At 47.8% G+C, this 23,320-nt stretch overlaps 1 protein-coding gene across 1 annotated transcript in view; it reads right to left on the bottom strand.

The window, feature by feature from the left end:
• The window catches only part of LOC105470667 (ATPase phospholipid transporting 9A (putative)), a 177,498-nt gene that overhangs the window by 74,428 nt on the left and 79,750 nt on the right, over positions 1–23,320 (bottom strand). The window contains 4 exon segments of the mRNA XM_071079138.1: positions 934–1,094; positions 2,865–2,941; positions 15,315–15,390; positions 17,004–17,084. Of these exon segments, the coding sequence (XP_070935239.1) occupies positions 934–1,094; positions 2,865–2,941; positions 15,315–15,390; positions 17,004–17,084 (395 nt within the window).

The raw sequence follows: 23,320 nt of genomic DNA, 5'->3' as shown, positions 1-23,320 counted from the left end.
ATAAAAAATAGCCAGGCATGGTGGCAGGAGCCTGTAATTCCAGCTACTCGGGAGGCTAAGGGAGGAGAATCGCTTGAACCCAGGAGGTGGAGGCTGCAGTGAGCTGAGATCGCACCACTGCACTCCGGCCTAGGCGACAGAGCAAGACTTCATCTCAAAAATAAAATAAATAAATAACCATTTATTCAACCTCCAAATCAGGTAGGCAAATGATTGGCATGTGCCACCAAGCTTTCATTGCACATCTACAGCAGACACTGCTGTCAATCACAACACCATTTCCCTTTGAGCCCATATTCAGGCTCAGAATCCTTCTTAACACAGCAGTCCCAACAGCCACTATCAACCTTGCAGAGCTGGCTGATGACAGGAGTTCTAAATGGCATCCCTAGTATAGACTGCTCAAGGCAAGGAAAGATCCCTGATTCAAGAAAGGATGGCTTATGGAGGAATGTGATCTTCCGGTGCTAAGCCTCAGTGTGGTCCACACTCCTGACTCTGATTGCTTTTGCTTCTCACTCTACAAAAAGATCTGCTTCTTTTAAAAGCCGACGGGCATGGTGGCTCACACCTATAATCCCAGCACTTTGGGAGGCTGAGTCAGGCAGATCACCTGAGGTCAGGAGTTCAAGACCAGCTGGCCAACATGGTGAAAACCCATCTCTACTAAAAATACGAAAATTAGCCAGGTGTGGTGGTGCATGCCTGTAATCCCAGCTACTTGGGATGCTGAGACAGGAGAATCACTTGAACCCAGGACGTGGAGGTTGCGGTGAGCCGAGATCGTGCCACTGCCCTCCAGCCTGGGCGATAAGAGCAAAACTTCATCTCGAATAATAATAATAATAATAAAAGCCACAGAATTATCACCTTTGAAAGAGTAAAGAGAAGAAGACGTCATGGCAGCCAAACTCAAGCTTGTCGCCTGCTTACCTAATGGGGATGATGTTGGAAAACAAGAGGAGGAAGCGGATGATCTGCAGGTACCAACGACCTGCAAAGTGCTGAAGGGCAACCATGACCAGCGAGACCACCACCAGGGCACCAAAGAGGATCTTGGTGAGGCAGTTCACTTCCAAGTCGAACAGGCCGATCTGTGGGACGAAGCACAAACCGGGGCTTGAGATTAGCTGGAGCAACTCACAGCCTGCCAGAGAGCCAGTCCTTCCCCCACAAACACCTCTACCCCAGGTAGGACAGTGGGACCCATCGATCCTCATATCTTTGGTCTATGAACACTGTGCTTCCATGGGCTGGAGTTCATAACAGGCATCCAAGGGAACTCAAAGAATTCTGAAAATTCAAAAAAATGTTTACGACTAACGAAGATTTACACTTGGAAATATCTCAGCGAGTTACTGCTGCGCTGGTTGGTTGTGCACAGCATAGCCTCTACCACCCTGCATAATGCCTTGGCCTTGTAAAATGACTCAGATCCTAAATTCGGAGCACCCTACCCAGCACCAACTCGGTAGTGCCTGAAAGTCTGGGGCACACGCCAGCGGTGGAAACCTAATTTTTAGGTGATGCATTAATGGACGTTATTATTTTATTATTCATTTATTAATTTATTTATTTAGAGATGGAGTCTCGCTTTGTCACCCAGGCTGAAGTGCAAGGGCGCAATCTCGGCTCACACCTCCTGGGTTCAGGCGATTCTCCTGCCTCAGCCTCCCGATCAGCTGGGACTATGGCGCCTGCCACCCCACCTGGCTAATTTTTGTATTTTCAGTAGAGACAGGGTTTCACCATGTTGGCCAGGCTGGTCTCAACTCCTGGCCTCAGGTGATCCACCTGCCTCGGCCTCCCAAAGTGCTGGGATTACAGGTGTGAGCCACCGCGCCTGGCCCTGGACATTATTATTTTAATAATAACACACTTATTTTCATGTATAGTCTTTTAAAAAGTAGCAAATCATATCCACAACTTCACAGAAATATGCCCCAGGATAAGGCTAAAACATTAAACAAACGATTTTATCGTTGTAATGATGGCTGTAACGTCTAATGGTAGAGTGACCATGACGGAAATTTAGGAGACACAGCATTCCTTCCTGCTATTGACAAAAGACATTATTCCGTAATGTTCTGACTCTTAAAAATTGGAGGAGGGGTAAGCTGAGACGGCAGGTCACGGTTTGAATCACATAGGCCTGCCCGGTCCTCACTGTGTAGCCTGGACAGTGCATGGTGCTTCCTGAAGCCGTTTCTCACAGATAAAGGAAGCACGGCACTCGCAGGGCTGTTATGAGGATGAAATGAGATGCATGTGAAGGCTGAAACACAAGACATGCAAACAGCACGTGCTCTGTAGTTTAACCTAAAAGCACAAAAAATGCTGGGTGCCATGGCTCACACCTGTAATCCCAGCACTTTGGGAGGCCGAGGCGGGAGGATCACTTGAGGTCCGGTGCTTGAGACCAGCCTGCCCAACACAGTGAAATCCCATCTCTACTATAAACACAAAAATTAGTCAGGCATGGTTGTACATGCCTGTAGTCCCAGCTACTCAGGAGGCGGAGGTGGCAGGATCGCTTGAGCCCAGGAGGCAGAGGTTACAGTGAGCCAAAATCGAGCCACTGCATTCCTGCATGGGCAGCAAAGCGAGACCCTGACTCAAAAAAAAAAAAAAAAAAAAGGCACAAAAAATGTCATATATCCACAGATATGTGACTACATGTTTATGTATTGTATTATATATGTGTATGTATATGTATTTATGTGTATACACACACGCATATGCATAAAAAGATAATGTCTGTATAAATATCACTCCTAGGTGTCCCTATTTTAATATCTCATCACTCACCCACCAGAACCAACCAGCCCACGGCTGGTCAATGCACCCCATGACCTCGTACACACCTTACTTCGGGGATTTGAGGTATTCATGACACTCCGGAGTTCTCTGCCAGTGTAAAGAACAACACCCACAACAGTACCTAAAATGGAAAAAAAAAAGAAAAGTAATATTAATAGAGACAGGCAGGCTTGCAGACAGAAGAGTCTGATCCTTTTGAGAGACTGGTTTCTTTTTTTTCTCTTTTTTTTGAGACAGAGTCTTGCTCTGTTGCCCAGGCTGGAGTCTGGAGTGCAGTGGTGCAACATGGGCTCACTGAAAGCCTCCCAGGTTCAAGCGATTCTCCTGCCTTAGTCTCCCGAATAACTGGGATTACAGGCATGCACCACCATGCCTGGCTAATTTTTGGTTTTATTATTATTATTATTATTTTTGAGACGGAGTTTCACTCTTGTTGTCCAGGCTACAGTGCAATGGTGCGATCTCTGCTTACTGCAACCTCTACCTCCTGGGTTCAAGCAATTCTCCTGCCTCAGCCTCCCGAGTAGCTGGGATTACAGGCATCTGCCACCACACCCAGCTAATTTTTGTATTTTCAGTAGAGACAGGGTTTCACCATGTTGGCTAGACTGGTCTTGAACTCCTGACTTCAACTGATCCATCTGCCTCGGCCTCCCAAAGTGCTGGGATTACAGGCATGAGCCACCACGCCCAGTCCCTTTTTTTGGAGAGAGGGTCTTACTCTGTTGCCCAGGCTAGAATGCAGTGGCACAATCACATTAATGGCTCACTGCAGCTTCAACATCCTGGGTTCAAGCGATCCTCCCACCTCAGCCTCCTGAGTAGCTGGGATCACAGGCACATGCCACCATGCTTGGCTAATTTTTGTGTTTTTTGTAGAAATGAGGTCTCACTAGCTGGGACCACAGGCACATGCCACCATGCTTGGCTAATTTTTGTGTTTTTTGTAGAAATGAGGTCTCACTACGTTGCCCAGGCTGGTCTTGAATTCCTGGGTTCGAGTGATCCTCCCACCTTGGCCTCCCAAAGTGCTTGGATTACAGGCATGAGCCACGTCACCCGACCTAGAGACCATGTTCAAAACCCAACAGCCACACTATGAGAACATCATAGGTTTTACATTAGAGCCAAACAAACCAAGGGCCAAACCAATGATCTGTGGCTACACTGACCAACAGAACAGCCACTAACCACTGAAAACCCTTTAAGTTTAAATTCAGTCAAATTAAATACAGCGCCCACCCTCCCTAGCCCATTTCACGGCCACACGAGCTAGGAGCTACCTCATGGAACAGTGAAGACCCAGAGCCTTCTCCTTACCGCAAAACCTGTACCGGTGAATGCTGGTCTACAGGACCCAGCGGCTTCTAACGGAAGGAGACTAGGGAAAGGGGTGGCTTGCCCTTTGTGCCCCCGGTCATAGAGGCTTTCAGAGGTGCCTAGAACATTCCTACCTTCATCAGCTATTATGGAAACTTGGAAAGAGATGCTTCTTTTTAGAGCACATTCTTCCTGCTCAGCCTGATCCCTTTCAGCCTAACTTACCCACTTGGGGGACGCCTGTCCCAAGGACAACTCTTCCCTAAGAACTCCCACCCCTTCTAGCCCCCAGGCACAACAAGAAAAAGCATCAATCCTTCGAAAGTCAACAATTTACTGAAGAAATAAACATGGCCAGTGAACAAGAGGAAAATGCTCAATCTAGGAAATAATCAAAAAATGCAAAATAAACCATTTTTATCCCAATTAGACTGGCAAAAATTCAAAAACCTGAGAACCACCAAGGTTAGCCAACAGTGGGGAAAGTAAATCCTGTCATACACACTGCTGGCCGACGTGCACACGGGTGTGATCTATTTTGGAGAGAAATTTGGCAGTATCTGTCAAAATTTTACTTCTCTCCCCTTCTCAGTGTGTGCCAAGAAAATCAACACAGCGGGAAAGATAGAGAATAAAGAAGGAAACCAAGAAATACTGCATCACGGGGAGTGAGCGGTGCTAGGCTGAAAGTCAAGTCAAGCGGAGAAACAGGCAGGACCGGGTGGCGGGGCAGGGGGCAGGAGGCGGAGGGGGCAGGCAGTTCGTACTGTCTCCGTTCACGTCATCTGAGCTGAAACTTGGAACACGAAGGAGCCAGCCCTGCCAAGCTCTCAGGGAAGATCCCAGGAATACAAGCAATTTGGTCTCTGCTGGAAAGACAAAACACCTCCCTCTCTGTGCTCTCTCCCCCTCCCCCTCAGGAATGCCACTGTCAGGAGACACAAAAATCCAAAAAGGCTGAAGCACATCTGCGGTAAAGAGCCCACCCCCAAATGCAGCGCGGGGACCACATCTTGGACAAAGAGCCCTAGGAGGAGACGCTGAAGTCCCTCCAGGCTCTAACACACTCAGCCAGGCAAACAATGTTCTCCAGGACAATGCAGTTCCCTTCCAGGGTGGCTCCCAGCAGATGGCAGGCCAGGGAGAGCTTGTGGTGGCTTCTCGGCAGATGGCAGGCTCCTGTGAACACAGGCAGCCCCTCCCTTCAGGCCCCTGTCACCACAGCAGATGGCTGGACAGTGGGAGTCGAGCCCAGGCTGAGCTTGGGATGACCACACAACCGCTGCATCCACTCCTAAGCAGATGCAGCTCAGCCTCAATCCCCAGAGGTCAGGGTTAGAGAGGGCCCCAGTAACAAGGAGGACCCCAAAGGGAGTGTCTCCCACACCTGGCCTGGCCAACCTTGATGCCATCAGATGCTGCTGAAAATGGCCTTTCCCATCCCATGCCTTCTTGTGCTTAGGACACAGGCTCTGCCTCCACAAGATCCAAACCCCAGCCTCGTCCTCAGTGAGGCCACCACCTGGAGAGGATGCACACAACGGATGCGCATTGGCTTGGTCTGCACGGTGCTTTCAAGGTTCTGAATAACTGGCCACTTTTAAATTCAGGAGCCTGCCTATTAAAAAAAAAAAAAAGAGGCCAGGCACAGTGGCTCCCACCTGTAATCCCAGCACTTTGGGAGGCTGAGGCAGGTGGATCACCTGAGGTCAGGAGATCTCAGGTTGAGACCAGCCTGGCCGACGTGGCAAAACCCCGTCTCTACTAAAAATATAAAAATCAGCCCGGCGTGGTGGCACATGCCTGTAATTCCAGCTACTTGGGAGGCTGAGGCAGGAGAACTGCTTGAACCCGGGAGGCGGAGGTTGCAGTGAGCCAATATCACGCCACTGCACTCCAGCCTGGGTGACGGACTGAGACTCTGTCTAGGAAAAAAAAAAGAAAAAAAAATCTTAAAAAAGAGATCTCTGGCTTTTCCTGGAAGAGTGGAAGATCTGATGACACTGAGTCCACGTTCCTCATGCTACACCCAGTGAGTGTTGACGAACAACCACTTCTTAGACACGTGCTCTGAGCTCACCACGGTCCCCATCCGCCACTATCCACTCCTTTAAATCCCCTGCCCAATTTGTAACTGTTGACCCGAAAGTATCCACCCCTAGGCCTCTGGTCCCCTCCTTCCCCTGCTGTCACCTCTGCAGTCCCTCCTTGCTCTCAAGGTTCTCTTCACTCCCACCCTCTGCAGCCTGCAGGCCACGCAGCCCTTTCCATTCTCCCAGCCAGTGTCCATCTGGTTTCTCCAAAAGGCCAAGAGGTCACGGTCAGGCATTTCACAGAGTTCTACTGACTCTCTGGAACAGTGTGGTGCTGCCTTGGGGTCAGGGCTATTCTGTGACCCCTTTGTTCCTCATCCACGACAAAATAAATACTGAACCCGAGAATCAGCATTTGGAAATGTTGTTTTTTTTTTTTTTTTTTTTTTTTGAGACGGAGTCTCACTCTGTCGCCCAGGCTGGAGTGCAGTGGTATGATCTCGGCTCACTGCAAGCTCCGCCTCCCGAGTAGCTGGGACTACAGGCGCCCGCCACCACACCCAGCTAATTTGTTGTATTTTTAGTAGAGATGGGGTTTCACCGTGTTGGCCAGGATGGTCTCTATCTCCTGACCTCGTGATCCGCCCACCTCGGCCTCCCAAAGTGCTGAGATTACAGGCGTGAGCCACCGTGCCTGGCTGGAATTTTTATAGCAATTAAATACTGCTGCAATATTCGGGCATGTGATCAGAGGAGTCCTCTCATCAAATGGGGTATAGACCATGGAGGCACTATCAAACTGTTGTGGGCCGGGCATGGTGGCTCATGCTTATATTCCCAGCACTTTGGGAGGCTGAGGCAGGTGGATCACTTGAGGTCAGGAGTTCGAGACCAGCCTGGCCAACATGGTGAAATCCCATCTCCACTAAAAATATAAAAATTATAGCCGGGCGCGGTGGCTCACGCCTGTAATCCCAGCACTTTGGGAGGCCGAGGCGGGCGGATCACAAGGTCAGGAGATCGAGACCACGGTGAAACCCCGTCTCTACTAAAAATACAAAAAATTAGCCGGGCGCGGTTGTGGGCGCCTGTAGTCCCAGCTACTCGGGAGGCTGAGGCAGGAGAATGGCGTGAACCCGGGAGGCGGAGCTTGCAGTGAGCCGAGATCGCGCCACTGCACTCCAGCCTGGGCGACAGAGCGAGACTCCGTCTCAAAAAAAAAAAAAAAAAAAAAAAAAAAAAAAATTATGCAGGTGTGGTGATGGGCGCCTGTAATCCCAGCTACTGGGGAGGCCAACGCAGAAGAATAGCTTGAACCCGGGAGGTGGAAGTTGCAGTGAGCCGAGATCGCACCACTGCACTCCAGCCTGAGTGACAGAGTGAGACTCTGTCTCAAAAAAAAACTGTTGTGGCAAGGTGCACATAGTGTGGCTGCATATTACTCACGCACAGAGGCAGGACCACAAATCAATCTTCTACACAACAGGGGGAAAACCCAACAAACCGGTCCCCCTCCACTAAAAGCCTGAGAAGGGTTTTTAGAACAGGGCTAGAGCACCAGTTCTTCTCACCTTCTAAGAGGTGGCTGTTCCTCAACCTAGGCTCTGTAACATTCAGGCCACCTTCTCTGCCAAGCCCCTGGTCCTCCTCCATCCCTTCCCTTATCCATCACTCTTGTGCTGCCTCAGCCTTGCAGCCCTGCATTGGCTACCATGGCAACCACATCTTCTACAAACTGATGCCAGCTGATGCAGCTGGATCTCAGCACTGCTTGGCAAGCTTTTTTCTTTTTTTAAAAACTTCCAACAGGTAACAGCAGACCTGTTATCTGTTATCTGTAACCGAGAGGCAGGAGTTACATCCCATAGGGAACACAGAAGTGAAATCTCACATAGTTAAGATGACTCTTGCTGGCGGTTCCTTGTGTTGAGAACTGGAAGGCAATGGCTTATGTTTACATTAGAATCAGAGGGCAATTAGATGTCTACTCAGTGAGATGCAGGGGAAACTGAGGCCAATTAAGGAAGCAGTCAATGCCCAGATGCTCATACTGACTCCAAATCATACACCGACTAAGGGGCAGGGCAGGCAATGCCATCAGATCACTGCTGTGCTCTCTCTCTCCTACTCACCCCCCAAAATAACCGAGCACACAGAGAGGAATTCAGACAAGGGATCTTTAACTCCACAAGGCATCTCCCATGAACTGTCTGAAATATCTTTCCTCTTCAAGATGCCAGTTTGCCTTCCACTCTCCTCCTCCCAGGAGATGACCTCTCCAAGGCGTGTGACCTTGAGCAAGTTGCTTAGCCTGAGGCTCAGTGCCTCATCCCATTAAATGTCCTCGTGTAATGTTATGAGACCAAATCAAGAGAATGGCAGCAAAACAGTTCGTCGATTAAAAGTAACTGATAATGAAGATGTAATTAGTACTGCTCATCTCTGAGATTAAGACTGACAAGCGGCCTTTCCAACATTGCTCCTTCCACCTCAGGTTTCTCTGCATTTTCAGCTCAACTATTTTCCTTTTTACTGGTTTCAAAGGAAATACAAAAAACTCTCTCCCATTTCTTCTATAGCCCATCCTAAATTTCTTTTTTTTTTTTTTGAGGAGTCTCACTCTGTCACCTAGGCTGGAGTGCAGTGGGGCAATTTCGGCTCACTGCAAGCTCCACTTCCCAGGTGCAAGCAATTCTCCTGCCTCAGCCTCCCAAGTAGCTGGGACTACAGGTGCGTGCTACCACGCCTGGCTAATTTTTGTATTTTTAGTAGAGATGAGGTTTCACCATGTTGGTCAGGCTGGTCTCGAACTCCTGACCTCAAGTGATCCACCCGCCTCAGTCTCCCAAAGTGCTGAGAGTACAGGTGTGAGCCACCACGCCTGGCCTCCATCCTAAACCTCCAATATACCATAAATCCCATGTTGTGGGCATAGGCATCTGTCTCTTAAGGCACTACCACAGCACTGGGACCGGCAATGGATCTCAACACAGAACAGGTGTGCTCTTGCTACATGAAAAGGAGGAAGGAAGAAGAAAATCACCAAAAGGAAAAACAAACAGGCATATGAAAATGCATTTATTACTGAAATGTTAACATTTTCAGTAGCCAAGGTGGTGGTTACCCTTGGGCGGGTGTTGGGGGAGCTAGAAGGGAGTGGAGGGGAGCTTCTTCGGGGCTGGGAAGTGATAACACCCTGTTCCTTGATCTGGGTGCTAGCCACACAAATGTTAACTGTGTTAAAATCCATCAAGCACAGGGTGGAAGGAGGGTGAGGATCAGAGAACACTATCTACTGGGTACTATGCTTACTGCCTGGGTGACAATATCATCTGTACACCAAACTCCCGCAACATGCAATTTGCCCGTGTGACAAATCTGCACGTGTACCCCCAAACCTAAAACAAAAGTTGGAAAGAAAAAAAAATCCACCAAGCACTATGTTTAGGATTTTCTGTGTGTGTACTATCCTTCCACAAAAGGTTTAGAAAAGAAGAAGAAATGGTGAACCGTCCACAAAAAATGAAGTACATCCTATTCATGTGGCTGTCTAGTAAGGAGACGGGCACATGACAGGCAGTCATGAATTTCCAGCCCCGCCTACGCCAGATGAAACAGGACATGACAACTTTACCCTCATCTTGTTCTCATCACCTTTAACACCTCTCTGTTCCACCCAAAGACACAAGCATTTGACACAGACATCCTCTACTCTAAAGTGTGTTGCTTTTCATTGTATCCTTTTTTTTTTTTTTTTGAGACAGAGTTTCCCCCCTGTGGCCCAGGCTTGGGGTGCAACAACGCGCCTGTAGTCCCAGCTACTCGGGAGGCTGAGGCCAGAGAATGGCATGAACCTGGGAGGTGGAGCTTGCAGTGAGCCAAAATCACACCACTGCACTCCAGCCTGGGCGACTGAGCAAGACTCCATCTCAGAAAAAAATGGTGCAACTTCTGCTTCCTGGGTTTAAGTGATTCTCCCACCTCAGCCTCCTGAGTAGCTGAGATTACAGGCACGGGCCACCACACCCAGCTAATTTTTTGTATTTTTAGTAGAGACGGGGTTTTACCATGTTGGCCAGCCTGGTCTTGAACTCCTGACCTCAGGTGATCCACCCACATTGGCCTCCCAAAGTGCTGGGATTACAGGCCTGAGTCACTGCATTCAAGACGAGCCTGACCAACATGGTAAAACCTCATCTTTACTAAAAATACAAAAAATTAGCCAGGCGTGCTGGCTCACACCTGTAATCCTAGAACTTTGGGAGGCTGAGGCGGGTGGATCACGAGGTCAGGAGATCGAGACCACCCTGGCTAACACAGTGAACCCCGTCCCTACTAAAAATACAAAAAAATTAGCCAGCATGGTGGCGGGCGCCTGTAGTCCCAACTACTTCGGAGGCTGAGGCAGAAGAATGGCATGAACCTGGGAGGCGGAGCTTGCAGTGAGCCAAAATCACGCCACTGCACTCCAGCCTGGGCGACTGAGCAAGACTCCGTCTCAGAAAATAATAATAATAAAAAATAATAATAATAATAATAAAAAATAGGGTCTTGCTCTGTCACCCAAACTGGAGTACACTGGTGATCACAGCTCACTGCAGCCTTGACCTCCAAGCTCAAGCAATCCTCCCACCTCAGCCTCCTATATAGCTAGGACCAAAGTCACACAACACAACACCTGGATAATGTTTTGTTTTTTTAATTTATTGTTTTTTGAGACAGAGTCTCACTCTGTCACCCAGGCTGGAGTGCAGTAGCACGACCTCGGCTCACTGCAAGCTCCGTCTCCCGGGTTCACACCATTCTCCTGCCTCAGCCTCCCACGTAGCTGGGACTACAGGTGCCTGCCACCAGGATGGCTAATTTTTTGTATTTTTAGTAGGGACGGGGTTCACTGTGTCAGCCAGGATGGTCTCGATCTCCTGACATTGTGATCTGCCCGCCTCAGCCTCCCAAAGTGCTGGGATCATAGGCATGAGCCACTGCGCCCGGCCATGTTTTATTTTTTGTAGAGATGGGTTTTCATCATGTTGCCTGGGCTGGTCTCAAACTCCTGAACTCAAGCAATCCTCCTGCCTTGGTCTCCCAAAGTGCTAGGATTACAGGTGTGAGCTACTGCGCCCAGCCTCATTTTACACTTTCATTCCCCGTAAGGCTGCTTGTTCACACACGGCCAGACACGCAGACTGGGCCTAAAGGTCTGGAGCCTGGAGTCTGACCTGAGGTAGTATTCCCTTGCCAGTTAGTTCTCCTAACTCAATTCCTTAAACCAAGTATTTTAATATAAGACTATATAAACACTCCAAAAAAAGTCAGTGGATATTTTTATAATTTTAGAGCAGAGAAAATTTTCTTAGCACGGCACAAAAAACAGAAACCATAAACAAAAGACCCCAGCCTGGGCAACATGACAAAACTCCGTCTCTACAAAACATACAAAAAGTTAGCCAGGTGTGGTGAGGTGTGCCTACAGTCCCAGCTATTCAAGAGGCTGAGGTGGGAGAATCATTTGAACCCGGGAGGTCGAGGCTGCAGTGAGCCCTGATCATGTCACTGCACTACAACCTGGGAGACAGATCAAGACCCTGTTTTGAAAAGAAAAAAAGATCAATAGGTCTGACTAGATAAAAACTGCAAACTTTAGTTCCAAAATACTAATGAGATCAAGTGAAACAGTCATTGCAATTAAGTCAACAAATAAAAGATTAACATTCTTATGACATAAACAATTCTTACAAATTATTTTTTAAAAACCCATAAGCAGAAAAAATAGACACGGGACACAAACTGGCCATTCACACATATATTTAAGAAAATACAAATAAATAGTAAGCATAAAGGAAGATGTTTGTACAAATAATTTTTCTAAAGGTAAATCAATATGTTAACATTTGTCCAATATCTATCACATGTGCAAAAATTAAAAAGTCAGACAAACACACTGCTGGCTAGGTACACATATAAGTTAAGACTATCAGGTGCCAGGAGGCGGAGTCTGGAGAATGGCATGTAACCGGGAGGCGGAGGTTGCAGTGAGCCAAGATTACACCACTGCACTCTAGCCTGGGCAACAGTGCAAGACTCCATCACACACACAAAAAAAAATTATCAGGAGAAGAGGCAAGTTTGCTGGGTGAATCAAAACATAAAATGCACATGCCCTTCCAACAGCAATCCTGTTTCTATGAAAACATAGGCACATGCCTGTAATCTCAGCACTTTAAGAGGCCGAGGCAGGTGGATCATGAGGTCAGGAGTTTGAGACCAGCCTGAGAAACATGGTGAAATCTCATCTCTACTAAAAATACAAAAACAATTAGCTGGGCGTGGTGGCAGGCCCCTGTAATCCCAGCTACTTGGGAGGCTGAGGCAGGAGAATCACTTGAACTCGGGAAGGTGGAGGTTGCAGTGAGCTGAGATCACGACACTACACTCCAGCCTGGGAAAGGAGGAGGAGGAAAGGACAGGACAGAACAGGACAGGACAGGAAAAAATGTAGGCAATACCAAAATTTAGAATTTCTATATGGTAAAAGAAAATAAAGCCCATCACAAACAAAAACAAAAGACAAACAAAAAACTGAAAAAATATTTATAATCCACAACAAGTGTAAGTTTGAGATTCTTTCCTCTATAAGGCATTCTAACAAAGTAATGAGAAAAAGAACTACAAAGGAAAGCGGATAGACCAGAATATTAAGAATTAGCTGACAGGTAGAAAGACGTTCAACTATATTTGCAATTAAATCAAAATTAAAACAGTAGGCTGGGCGCGGTGGCTCATGCCTGTAACCCCAGAACTTTGGGAGGCTGAGGTGGGCAGATCACCTGAGGTCAGGAGTTCGAGACCAGCCTGGCCAACATGGTGAAATCCCACCTTTACTAAAAATACAAAAATTAGCTGGGGGTGGTTGCACACACCTGTAATCCCAGCTACTGGAGAGGCTGAGGCAGAAGAATCACTTGAACCCGGAAGGCAGAGGTTGCAGTGAACCAAGATGGGTGCCACTGCACTCCAGCCTGGGTGACAGAGACAGAGAGACTCTGTCTTTTTTTTTTTTTTTTTTTTTTAAGCCAACTAGTAACTTACAAAGAAACAAAACAGACAGATGCGAAGATGAACACCTGCCAGGTAATCTAGGAAATTCAAACTGAGATACTTATTTTTCAGTCAAATTATCAAAGAATAAAATGTAATTAATTATTTGTTAATAAATGACTTGAAAGTGGGAAAAAATTGGTTCAGGTGACATGGGTGGAAAGTGGCGAGGAGGGGCGGGGTGTGAACATCTGCATGCTGCGTGCCCTGGGTGGCTGCGCTCAGGCGTGGCCCAGGCATGACCGTGCAGAACGTCTCGCTCTTTAGTCATCAGGGGGCCTGAGAGATGTTCCAAAGTATGATGAAAACAAAGGCAGGCAGTGGAAATAAAATGTGGCAAAAGAACCTCAAGGGAGAGTGCATCTCTGCCTATTTGTATTAAGTAGTGCACGTGTGGATGGTGACACATGGTACTCTGGGGATAGTTTGTGCTGCTTCGTTCCCTCTCCTTGCCACACAGGATCCTAATCGAGTGTCTACTGGACTAAAGAACGACAAAGAAGGAACAGGCAAGGTGGTTTACACCTATGATCCCAGCATTTTGGCTGAAGCAGAAGGATCATGTGAGTCTGAGAGTTTGAGACTAGCCTGGGGAACAGTGAGACCCCCATCTCTAAAAAAGTACTTAAAAATTAGCTGGGCATGGTGGCATGCACTTGTAGTCCCAGCTGTTTGGGAGGCTGAGGCAGGAGGACTGCTTGAGCCCAGGGGTTAGAGGCTACAGCGAGCCATGATTGCACCCCTGCACTCCAGCCTGGGTGACAGAATAAGACCCTGTCTCAAAAGAAAAAAAAAAAAAAATGAATGAATGAATGAATGAAAGAGAGAAGCAACCAGCAGAGGAAAATGGCTTGATGGTTGAAGAATGGAAAAAATTGATTCCTCTAATAGTAAAGACAGAAAGTCACCAGCAGTAGAATTATAATACTAATTATACTATTAAGTTAATGATATCACAAAATGTAAGAAAATGATGGCTACACAGTAAGTTCTGTTTCTGGAGCAAAGTGCCTAGGTTCAAGTTCCAACTCTGCCTTTTACCTGCTGTGTGACCTCAGAGCAAGTTACTTAACCTCACTCAGCCTCAGTGCCGTCATCTGCAGAATGGGCATAATATGAATAATAGTATCTACCCTCACGGTGCCTTTAGGAGGGTTAAGTGCAGTGTGTAACACACATAAGCACCCAGCACAGGGCCTGACACATGGGCTGCATGCCGCTGATGTTAACCACTGCTATCAGGGGTCATATTCAGCCCATGCAGTCACGATCAGTGTCATCCCAGCACTGAAAGACACCAATGGGCCAGGCGCAGTGGCTCACGTCTGTAATCCCAGCACTTAGGGAGGCTGAGGTGGGTGGATCACTTGAGGTCAGAAGTTTGAGACCAGCCTGGCCAACATGGTGAAATCCCATCTCTACTAAAAATACAAAAACTAGCCAGCGTGGTGGTACGGGCCTATAATTCCAGCTACTTGGGAGACTGAGACACAAGAATTGCTTGAACCCGGGGGGCAGAGGTTACAGTGAGCCAAGATTGTGCCACTGTGCTGCAGCCTAGGTGACAGAGTAAGACCTTGTCTCAAAAAAAGAGAAAAAGAAAAAGAAAAGCACCAATATCCACTTCCTCTTGGTGTTTAAACACAGAAGCTCCAGCTCAATCAGGCCCACGCCCTTTCCTAGGGCCCCAGTGCCGGCAGTCCCAGCGCAACATACCCTACAAACACAACCTCCAGCCAGAACATCCAGGCTGCCTCCAGCTCTGGGACAGATTAGAATGTCAATCTGAAGAGGCAATTACAGCTATTCCCAGCGTGGACGCTGCAAAAAGGTCCACAGGCCATGCCAGCTTCTCCCCCAGGCGTCTCTAAGTGTCCAAGCTGCAATTAGATGTCAGTTTAATTCCCTGGAGGTGTCGGAACAAGTGGAAAATGCCATTTGAACGAGCACTCCTTTTACCAACTGACAGATGATTATTCTAATTACGAAAGGATTTTCTTTCCTTTTCAAATTGCTACCACATTCCTCGAAATGGCGCCTTACCTGATGCGACCACGGTGCCAGCCCACAGCGTGTTCTCTATGCTCAGGCTCTCGCTGATCGGGGGGTCGTTGTCTTCCTGGAAAAGACCAAACGGACACACGTTCACCCTGCACGGCTTCCCTGGAATCCACAGGCAGCTTCAAGCCTGGTCCGCTCGCGATAGAAAGAGAGGCTCCCCCTGAGGAAACTGGGGGCCCGGTTTGGAAGCCGACGGCTCCACCATGGGGGGAGGGCCGAGCTCTTCCACCATTGCCCTTGGGGTTTTCACCTCCCACAGAAATACGTGAAAAAGTTGGCCTGTGATTTAAGAAGCGCGAGCCTCTCAGCACTGAAAAATGTTTTACGAGGTAAGAATCAAAATGTAAAAGCAAACCAATTAGGCTGTTTGCAGGGCAACTTTGTTTGTGGCTTATAGAAAGAGAACGTGGACAATGTAATGTGGGTTCTAGAAATCTGTCAACCCATATTCCTAAAATAATTTTTTTTTTTTTTTTGAGATGGAGTCTTACTCTGCCACCCAGGCTGGAGTGCAGTGGTGCGATCTTGGCCCACTGCAACCTCCACCTCCCAGGTTCAAGCAATTCTCCTGACCTCAGGAGATCCGCCTACCTCAGCCTCCCGAAGTGCTGGGATTACAGGTGTGAGCCACCACACCAGGCCTCCTAAAACAAATTAAATCCAAATTTAATTTCTCTTCTGAAAGGTCTGGAAGTAGCTTAAAAATTATGAAAACGGCAGATAGGATTTGTATGAATAAAAGATGACCAAAGTTGGGTACGGTGGCTCACGCCTGTAATCCCAACACTTTGGGAGGCCAAGGTGGGTGGATCACCTGAGGTCAGGAGTTCGAGACCAGCCTAGCCAACATGGTGAAACCCCGTCTCTACTAAAAATACAAAAAATTAGCCAGGCGTGGTGATGCACGCCTGTAATCCCAGCTACTCAGGAGGCTGAGGCAGGAGAATCGCTTGAACCGGGGAGGCAGACGTTCCAATGAGCCGAGATCATGCCACTGCACCCTAGCCTGGGCGACAGAAGGAGACTGCCTCAAAAAAAAAAAAAAAAAAAAAAAAGGCCAGGCACAGTGGCTCATGCCTGTAATCCCAGCACTTTGGAAGGCCAAGGCGGGCAGATCACGAGGTCAGGAGATCGAGACCATCCTGGCTAACAGTGAAAACCTGTCTCTACTAAAAATACAAAAAACTAGCCGGGCAAGGTGGCAGGTGCCTGTAGTCCTAGCTACTCAGGAGGCTGAGGCAGGAGAATGGCGTGAACCTGGGACACACAGCTTGCAGTGAGCCGAGATCGCACCACTGCACTCCAGCCTGGGCAACAGAGTGAGACTCCGTCTCAAAAAAAAAAAAAAAAAAAAAAAAAAAAAAAACAGAGGACATAGATCCATCTGAAGGACAGAGAAAGAAAAACTGCTTTCAGACGTCAGCATTCATGTGAATTATAGCAAAGCTTGGCTCTAAGTTGTTGGGTCATTCAAGCCGTTCCAAGGTCGGAAGAAAATTCTAGTTGTGTCGACCTTACTGAGAAACAATACGTTGGCTTTCAAGGTGGTGCCTTCTTTACGTCCCCACCCGGCATAAAACTACTTCCTGACAAAGAACTATCAGTACTTCTCAGTCTTCATCCCTTACACACTCCCGGTGACAGGAACCTGTGGGAAGTAAGCTCACTTACTCGGGTAAAAGTTCCCACGAAGTTGTGAATGTCAATATTTGGCTCTTCCGCGTACACATACGATCGAATCTGAAGAAGGTCCTGTTCAACAGAAGTCACATTCGGGAGTCAAAACAAAATCACTTCACAATTCAAGACTTCAGGAGGCATCCACTATTTTTCAAAAGCAACTATATTTCCCACACACAGCAAACAGGCCCTTAAAATTACAGGGAAGGTGGAAACAAGAGGAAAGTCCTCTATTAAGTAAGTTTAGGAGTCGCCGCATACAGTATCTCGAGACACCCTGAGAGACTGTACAGTGAAGACCCTTGTTTCTCTATGTTTACCCAGCACTTTCCAGACTTGATGGGGTGATGCTACACACCTATGAATACCCTGGAAAGTGGCAGATCCTCCTCTGCTAAATTCTGGCTTGCAAGACTTGTCTGTACCATTGAAAATACTCATTCAAGCTAGGCGTGGTGGTTAATGCCTGTAATACCAGCACTTTGGGAGGATGAAGTGGGCGGATCACTTGAGGCCAGGAGTTCGAGACCAGCATGGCCAACATGTTGAAATCCTGTCTCTACTAAAAATACAAAAAAATTAGCCGGGCGTGGTGGCGCGTGCCTGTAATTGCAGCTACTCGGGAGGCTGAGGCAGGAGAATCGCTTGAACCCGGGAGGCGGAAGTTGCAGTGAGCTGAAATCGCGCCACTGCACTCCAGCCTGGATGACAGAGTGAGACACCATCTCAAAAAAAAAAAAAAAAAAAAGAAAGAAAATACTCATTCAACAAATGATTACTGGGCATCTACTCGGTATAAACCTCTGGGAAGAGCTGAAAAAGCAAGTAAGAACGCCTCTCACCCATAAGGATGGCTATCAAAACAAAAACAAAAACAAGTATGATGAAGAGGTGGAGAATCTGGAGGCCCTGTGCACTGTTGCTGGGAACGTCAGATGGTACAACAGCTATGGAAACAGCACAGCACTTCCTCAAAAAATTAATCAGAAAACTACCAGATAATCCAGCAATTCCACCTCCGGGTATACACCCAAAAGAACTGAAAGCAGGGACATGACGTGATCATCTGTCCACCTATGTACGTAGTAGCATTATTCACAACAGCCAAGAAGTGGAAGCAAGTCAAACAAGCATCAGTGGATGAATGGATAAATAAAGTGTGGTCTGTCCATGCAATGGAATATTACTCAGCCTTAAAAAGGAAGAAGTTCTGACATAGGCTACGATACGGATGAACCTGGAAGAAGACCTCATGCTCAGTGAAATAAACCAGTCACAAAAAGACAAAAACTAAGTGATTCCACTTATAGGAGGAACTTAGAGTAGTTTAATTCATAGAGACAGAAAACAGAAAGATGCTCGCCAGGGGTTGGGCCAAGGCGGGAATGAAGTTACTGCTTAACGAGTCCAGAGTTCTAGTTTTGAAAGATGAAAAAAGTTCCAAAGATGAACACGGCTGATGCCTGCATGACAAGGTCAGTGTACTTCAGGCCACTGAACTGTGCACTTAAAAATGATTACGATGGCACATTTTATGTTATGTGTCTTTTAGTATAATTTTTTTAAAAGCAAACAAGAAGTCAACCTTAGGTGATAAAAATGCCAAAAGTGAAAGATCTGGGCAAAAACTACATTTCAAAGCAGCATATGTGAAGTGGCATAAGACAGGTACAGTCAGGGGGAGCAGCAGTCACTTCTAGAACAAAGAAGAAAGGAAGTAGACGGGGACTGGGCACCAGGAAAGGTGACGGAGGGGGCAGGGGTGAAGCCCAGGAGGAGGAAGGGACAGGCCAAAGCGCAGTGTGGAATGGAAATAAGTTCAGAAGCAGAAAGCCCCATCGAGCGGGGACAGGACGGAATGATTCCCTGCACTGGCACAGGCGGGTCCCGAGAGGAAATGGCAGGGCGTGGCCCAGATCATGCAACAAGTTGAAGGCCAAGCTAACAATGGATGATTATGTCATATACATACCCACTCACACATATATATGGCATGAGGACAGGAGGTTATATTATAGTGTTGTTTTTTTCTCAGTTGCTTTTCTTCTTTTTTTTTTTCTTTTTGAGATGGAGTCTTGCTCTGTTGCCAGGCTGGAGTGCAATGGTGCAGTCTCGTCTCACTGCAACCTCCACCTCCCAGGTTCAAGCCATTCTCCTGTCTCAGCCTCCCAAGTAGCTGTGACTACAGGCGCATGCCACCACACCCAACTAATTTTTTTTTTTTTTTTAATAGAGACAGTCTCGATCTCTTGACTCGTGATCCACCCGCCTCAGCCTCCCAAAGTGCTGGGATTACAGGCATGAGCCACCGCGTCCGGCCTACTTTTCTTCTTAACAGGAAGGTCATCTGCTACGGGGGGCTCTTGAGTTCCCATACTCGGCCAACTGCCTGCTGGTCAAAGATGAGGCTTTGCACAAAGAGAGCCAGGAGCAAACCCCAGCCCCCACATACCAGTCGTATGAATTTGGAGAAATCAGTGACCCCTCTGTTCTGCCCCGGACCTGTGACACAGCCACACCACCACTACATTTTAGGGGAGCAGTACACCGACACCATGGGGCCCTGCTTCCACGCCTGCTGTGCAGGGGGACACAGCTGCCCTTGGATGGGCAACAGTGACCACAGGACCTGTGCTTCATCAGGGCACCCTGAGGCCACGGCTGCGGTCACCGCAGCCAGCTCTGTACCAGCACCTGGTCATTGGATCTGTTTCTTCTCCTCTCTTCCTTTTCCAGATTCTTCTTACTTCCTCTTCATTTTAACACAATTATTTCAAACCCATACTGCCAATCCTGACGACGTGGCCCAGGGAGGCCCGTTACTCCTGCAGGAGAAGGCAGTCCAGCCATGAAGGAGCCAGCTGAGCTAGAAGCAGGCGTCTTGTCTAAACTTCGCAGCTCCCGCCAGCAGCCTGTTGTGGCATGTCCCCATCCCAGTCATTTACAAGTTTCTTTGTACCCTGACTTTACCTGACCTTTTAAAGGGTAGTAGGAATCACTGCCAGAAAAAAAGGAAGCAGGGATTGCCTTACTAGATAAATCTTACTTCATAACCAAGACACCCAATTATAAAGTGATAGATATACCAAAAAATGTCCAGAAATATTAAAAAATGGGAAATGGATATATTGTGATAGCCACGTCTTGGAATATTATGCAGATGCAAAAAAAGAATGAAACTACACTCCAAGGTGGGACATAGTAGCTCACACCTGTAATCCCAGCACTGTGGGAGGCCGAGACTGGTGGATCACTTGAGGTCAGGAGTTCGAGACCAGCCTGGCCAACATGGTGACACCCCATCTCTACTAAAAATACAAAAATTAGCCAGGCGTGGTGGCAGGTGCTTTTAATCCCAGCTACTCGGGAGGCTGAGGCAGAAGAATTGCTTGAACCTGGGAGGTGGAGGTTGCAGTGAGCTGAGATCACGCCACTGTACTCTACCCTGGGCAAGAGAGGGAAACTCCATCTCAAAAAAAAAAAAAAAAAAAAAAAGAGGGAGGCCAGGCATGGTGGCTCACACGTGTAATCCCAGCACTTTGGGAGGCCGAGGCAGGCGGATCACTTGAGGTCAGGAGCTCAAGACAAGGCTGACCAACCTGGTAAAACCCCATTTCTACTAAAAATACAAAAAAAAAAAAAAAAATTAGCTGGGCGTGGTGTCACACACCTGTAATTTCAGCTACTCAGGAAGCTGAGGCAGGAGAATTGCTTGAACCCAGGAGATGGAGGCTACAATGAGCTGAGATCACACCATTGCACTCCAGCCTGGGCAACAAGATTGAAATTCCACCTCCAAAAAATATATATATATACACTGTAAATTTTGTTTGTTTTTGCGACGAAGTCTCGCTCTGTTGCCAGGCTGGAGTGCAGTGGCGCGATCTCAGCTCACTGCAACCTCCGCCTCCCAGATTCAAACTATTTCCCTGCCTCAGCCTCCCAAATAGCTAGGACTACAGGCACACACCACCAAGCCTGGATAATTTTTTGTATTTTAGTAGAGATAGGGTTTCACCATGTTGGCCAGGATGGTCTCGATCGCCTGACCTCGTGATCCACCCGCCTTGGCCTCCCAAAGTGCTGGGATTACAGGTGTGAGCCACCATGCCCAGCCTTCTCTAAATTTTTAATGAAATGAACTATCAACATTTAAAATTTGGGCCGGGCGCGGTGGTTCAAGCCTGTAATCCCAGCACTTTGGGAGGCCGAGACGGGCGGATCACGAGGTCAGGAGATCGAGACCATCCTGGCTAACATGGTGAAACCCCGTCTCTACTAAAAAAATACAAAAAACTAGCCGGGCGAGGTGGCGGGCGCCTGTAGTCCCAGCTACTTGGGAGGCTGAGGCAGGAGAATGGCATGAACCCGGGAGGTGGAGCTTGCAGTGAGCTGAGATCTGGCCACTGCACTCCAGCCTGGGCGACAGAGCGAGACTCTGTCTCAAAAAAAAAAAAAAAAACATTTAAAATTTGAGTGATTTCACATGAAAATCTGGATTTCTGGGTGCTCTTTCAAAAACAATCAGGCAAACTTGGCCAACAATGCCACTTGGCAACAAGGGCCAAGAGATGGTAAAGGCTACCAGCCACCCCTTCAGGCAGAGCCTGCACTCTTGCTAACTAACTAGGAGGCACCATATGCATACCGCCTCTGTGTATTCATAAGGCTCAGAGACACATTAAACGTGGAGTAGGGCCAGTCGTGGTAGCTCACGCCTGTAATCCCAGCACTGTGGGAGGCTAAGGCAGGTGGATCACCTGAGGTTAGGAGTTTGAGACCAGCCTGGCCAACATGGTGAAACCCCATCAATACAGAAATTAGCTGGGCGTGGTGGCTCACGACTGTAGTCCCAGCTACTCGGAGGCTGAGGCAGGATAATCACTTGAACCCAGGAGGCAGAGGTTGCAGTGAGCTGAGATGGTGCCACTGCACTCCAGCCTGGGCAACAGAATAAGATTCTGTCTCCAAAAAAAAAAAGGGCCAGGTGCGGTGGCTCACACCTGTAATCCAAGCACTTTGGGAAGCCAAGGCGGGTGGCTCACGAGGTCAGGAGATTGACGCCATCTTCGCTAACACGGTGAAACCCTGTCTCTACTAAAACTACAAAACATCAGCTAGGTGGGGTGGCAGGCACCTGTAGTCCCAGTTACTCAGGAGGATGAGGCAGGAGAATGGCGTGAACCCGGGATGCAGAGCTTGCAGTGAACCAAGATCGCGCCACTGCACTCCAGCCTGGGTGGCAGAGTGAGACTCCATCAACAAAAAAAAAAGTGGAGGGTGAAAAAAACTGCAGAACAACGAATACAGTCTTATGCCATTTATGTGAAACCACATACCACAAACAAGTCTGCATTTGTATATTCATAAGTAAGTGCATTGAGAAACATCTGGAAAGACCACTATTGACTTCACATGACCCTTGATTCCCTCTGGGAAGAAGGTAAGATCTGAGGTAAAGGCTGTGAGCAGGATTTCTCACTTTTTCTTCCACAGCTTTCCATACAGTTGAACTATTTTTAACAAGAATATACTCATGTATTAATCATAATCAGGTCATCGTTTCATATAAATCTTTTTTTGTTTTTTTTGAGACAGGGTCTCCCTCTGTTGCCCAGCCTGGAGTACAGTGGCACAATCTCAGCTCACTGCAACCTCCGCCTCCCAGGTTCAAGCCATCCTCCCACCTCAGCATCCCGAGTAGCTGGGACGATAGGTGTGCGCTACCAGGCCTGGCTACCTTTTGTATTTTTTTGTAGAGACAAGGTTTCACCACATTGCCCAGGATGGTCTCAAGCGATCTGCCTGCCTCGGCCTTCCAAAATGCTGGGATTACAGGCGTGAGCCACTGCGCCCAGCTCATATACATCTCATTATCTAAAATTGTGTTAAAATGCTGCTCCTCACAGAGACCACCCCCCAATAATCACACTAAGGCCGAAAGTTCCTTGACAACAAAGAAGACAGGATCTCATCTTTCTCTGAAACCTAGTCCGAGCCTGGACCCAACGAGAGGCAAAGCGAGCGTTTATTAAACTGCATCACGCTTCTAAAGCATGCACCAAGTAATGCGATCCCATGCTGCGGAATCTGCAGCACCTTCCCTTCCATGCCCCCCAACCTGTCTCTAGAACAGAGCTTTTAAATTGTTTTGAGGATCAGAATTCTGTCGTCAGGTTAGCTACACCTCACAGGCATGACGGTGGCTGCTACAAGTCCCCAGGGGCTCCTAGCCAGTAGTTAGAAACTCACTGTTCTAACATTCCTGGTTTAGGCCAGGCGCCGTGGCTCATGCCAGTAACCACAGC

The sequence above is a fragment of the Macaca nemestrina genome, chromosome 15, assembly GCF_043159975.1.
Source record: "Macaca nemestrina isolate mMacNem1 chromosome 15, mMacNem.hap1, whole genome shotgun sequence".
NCBI lineage: Eukaryota > Metazoa > Chordata > Mammalia > Primates > Cercopithecidae > Macaca > Macaca nemestrina.
Note: the sequence above shows the minus strand (reverse complement) of the source record. Positions and strands in the feature narration are given on the sequence as shown.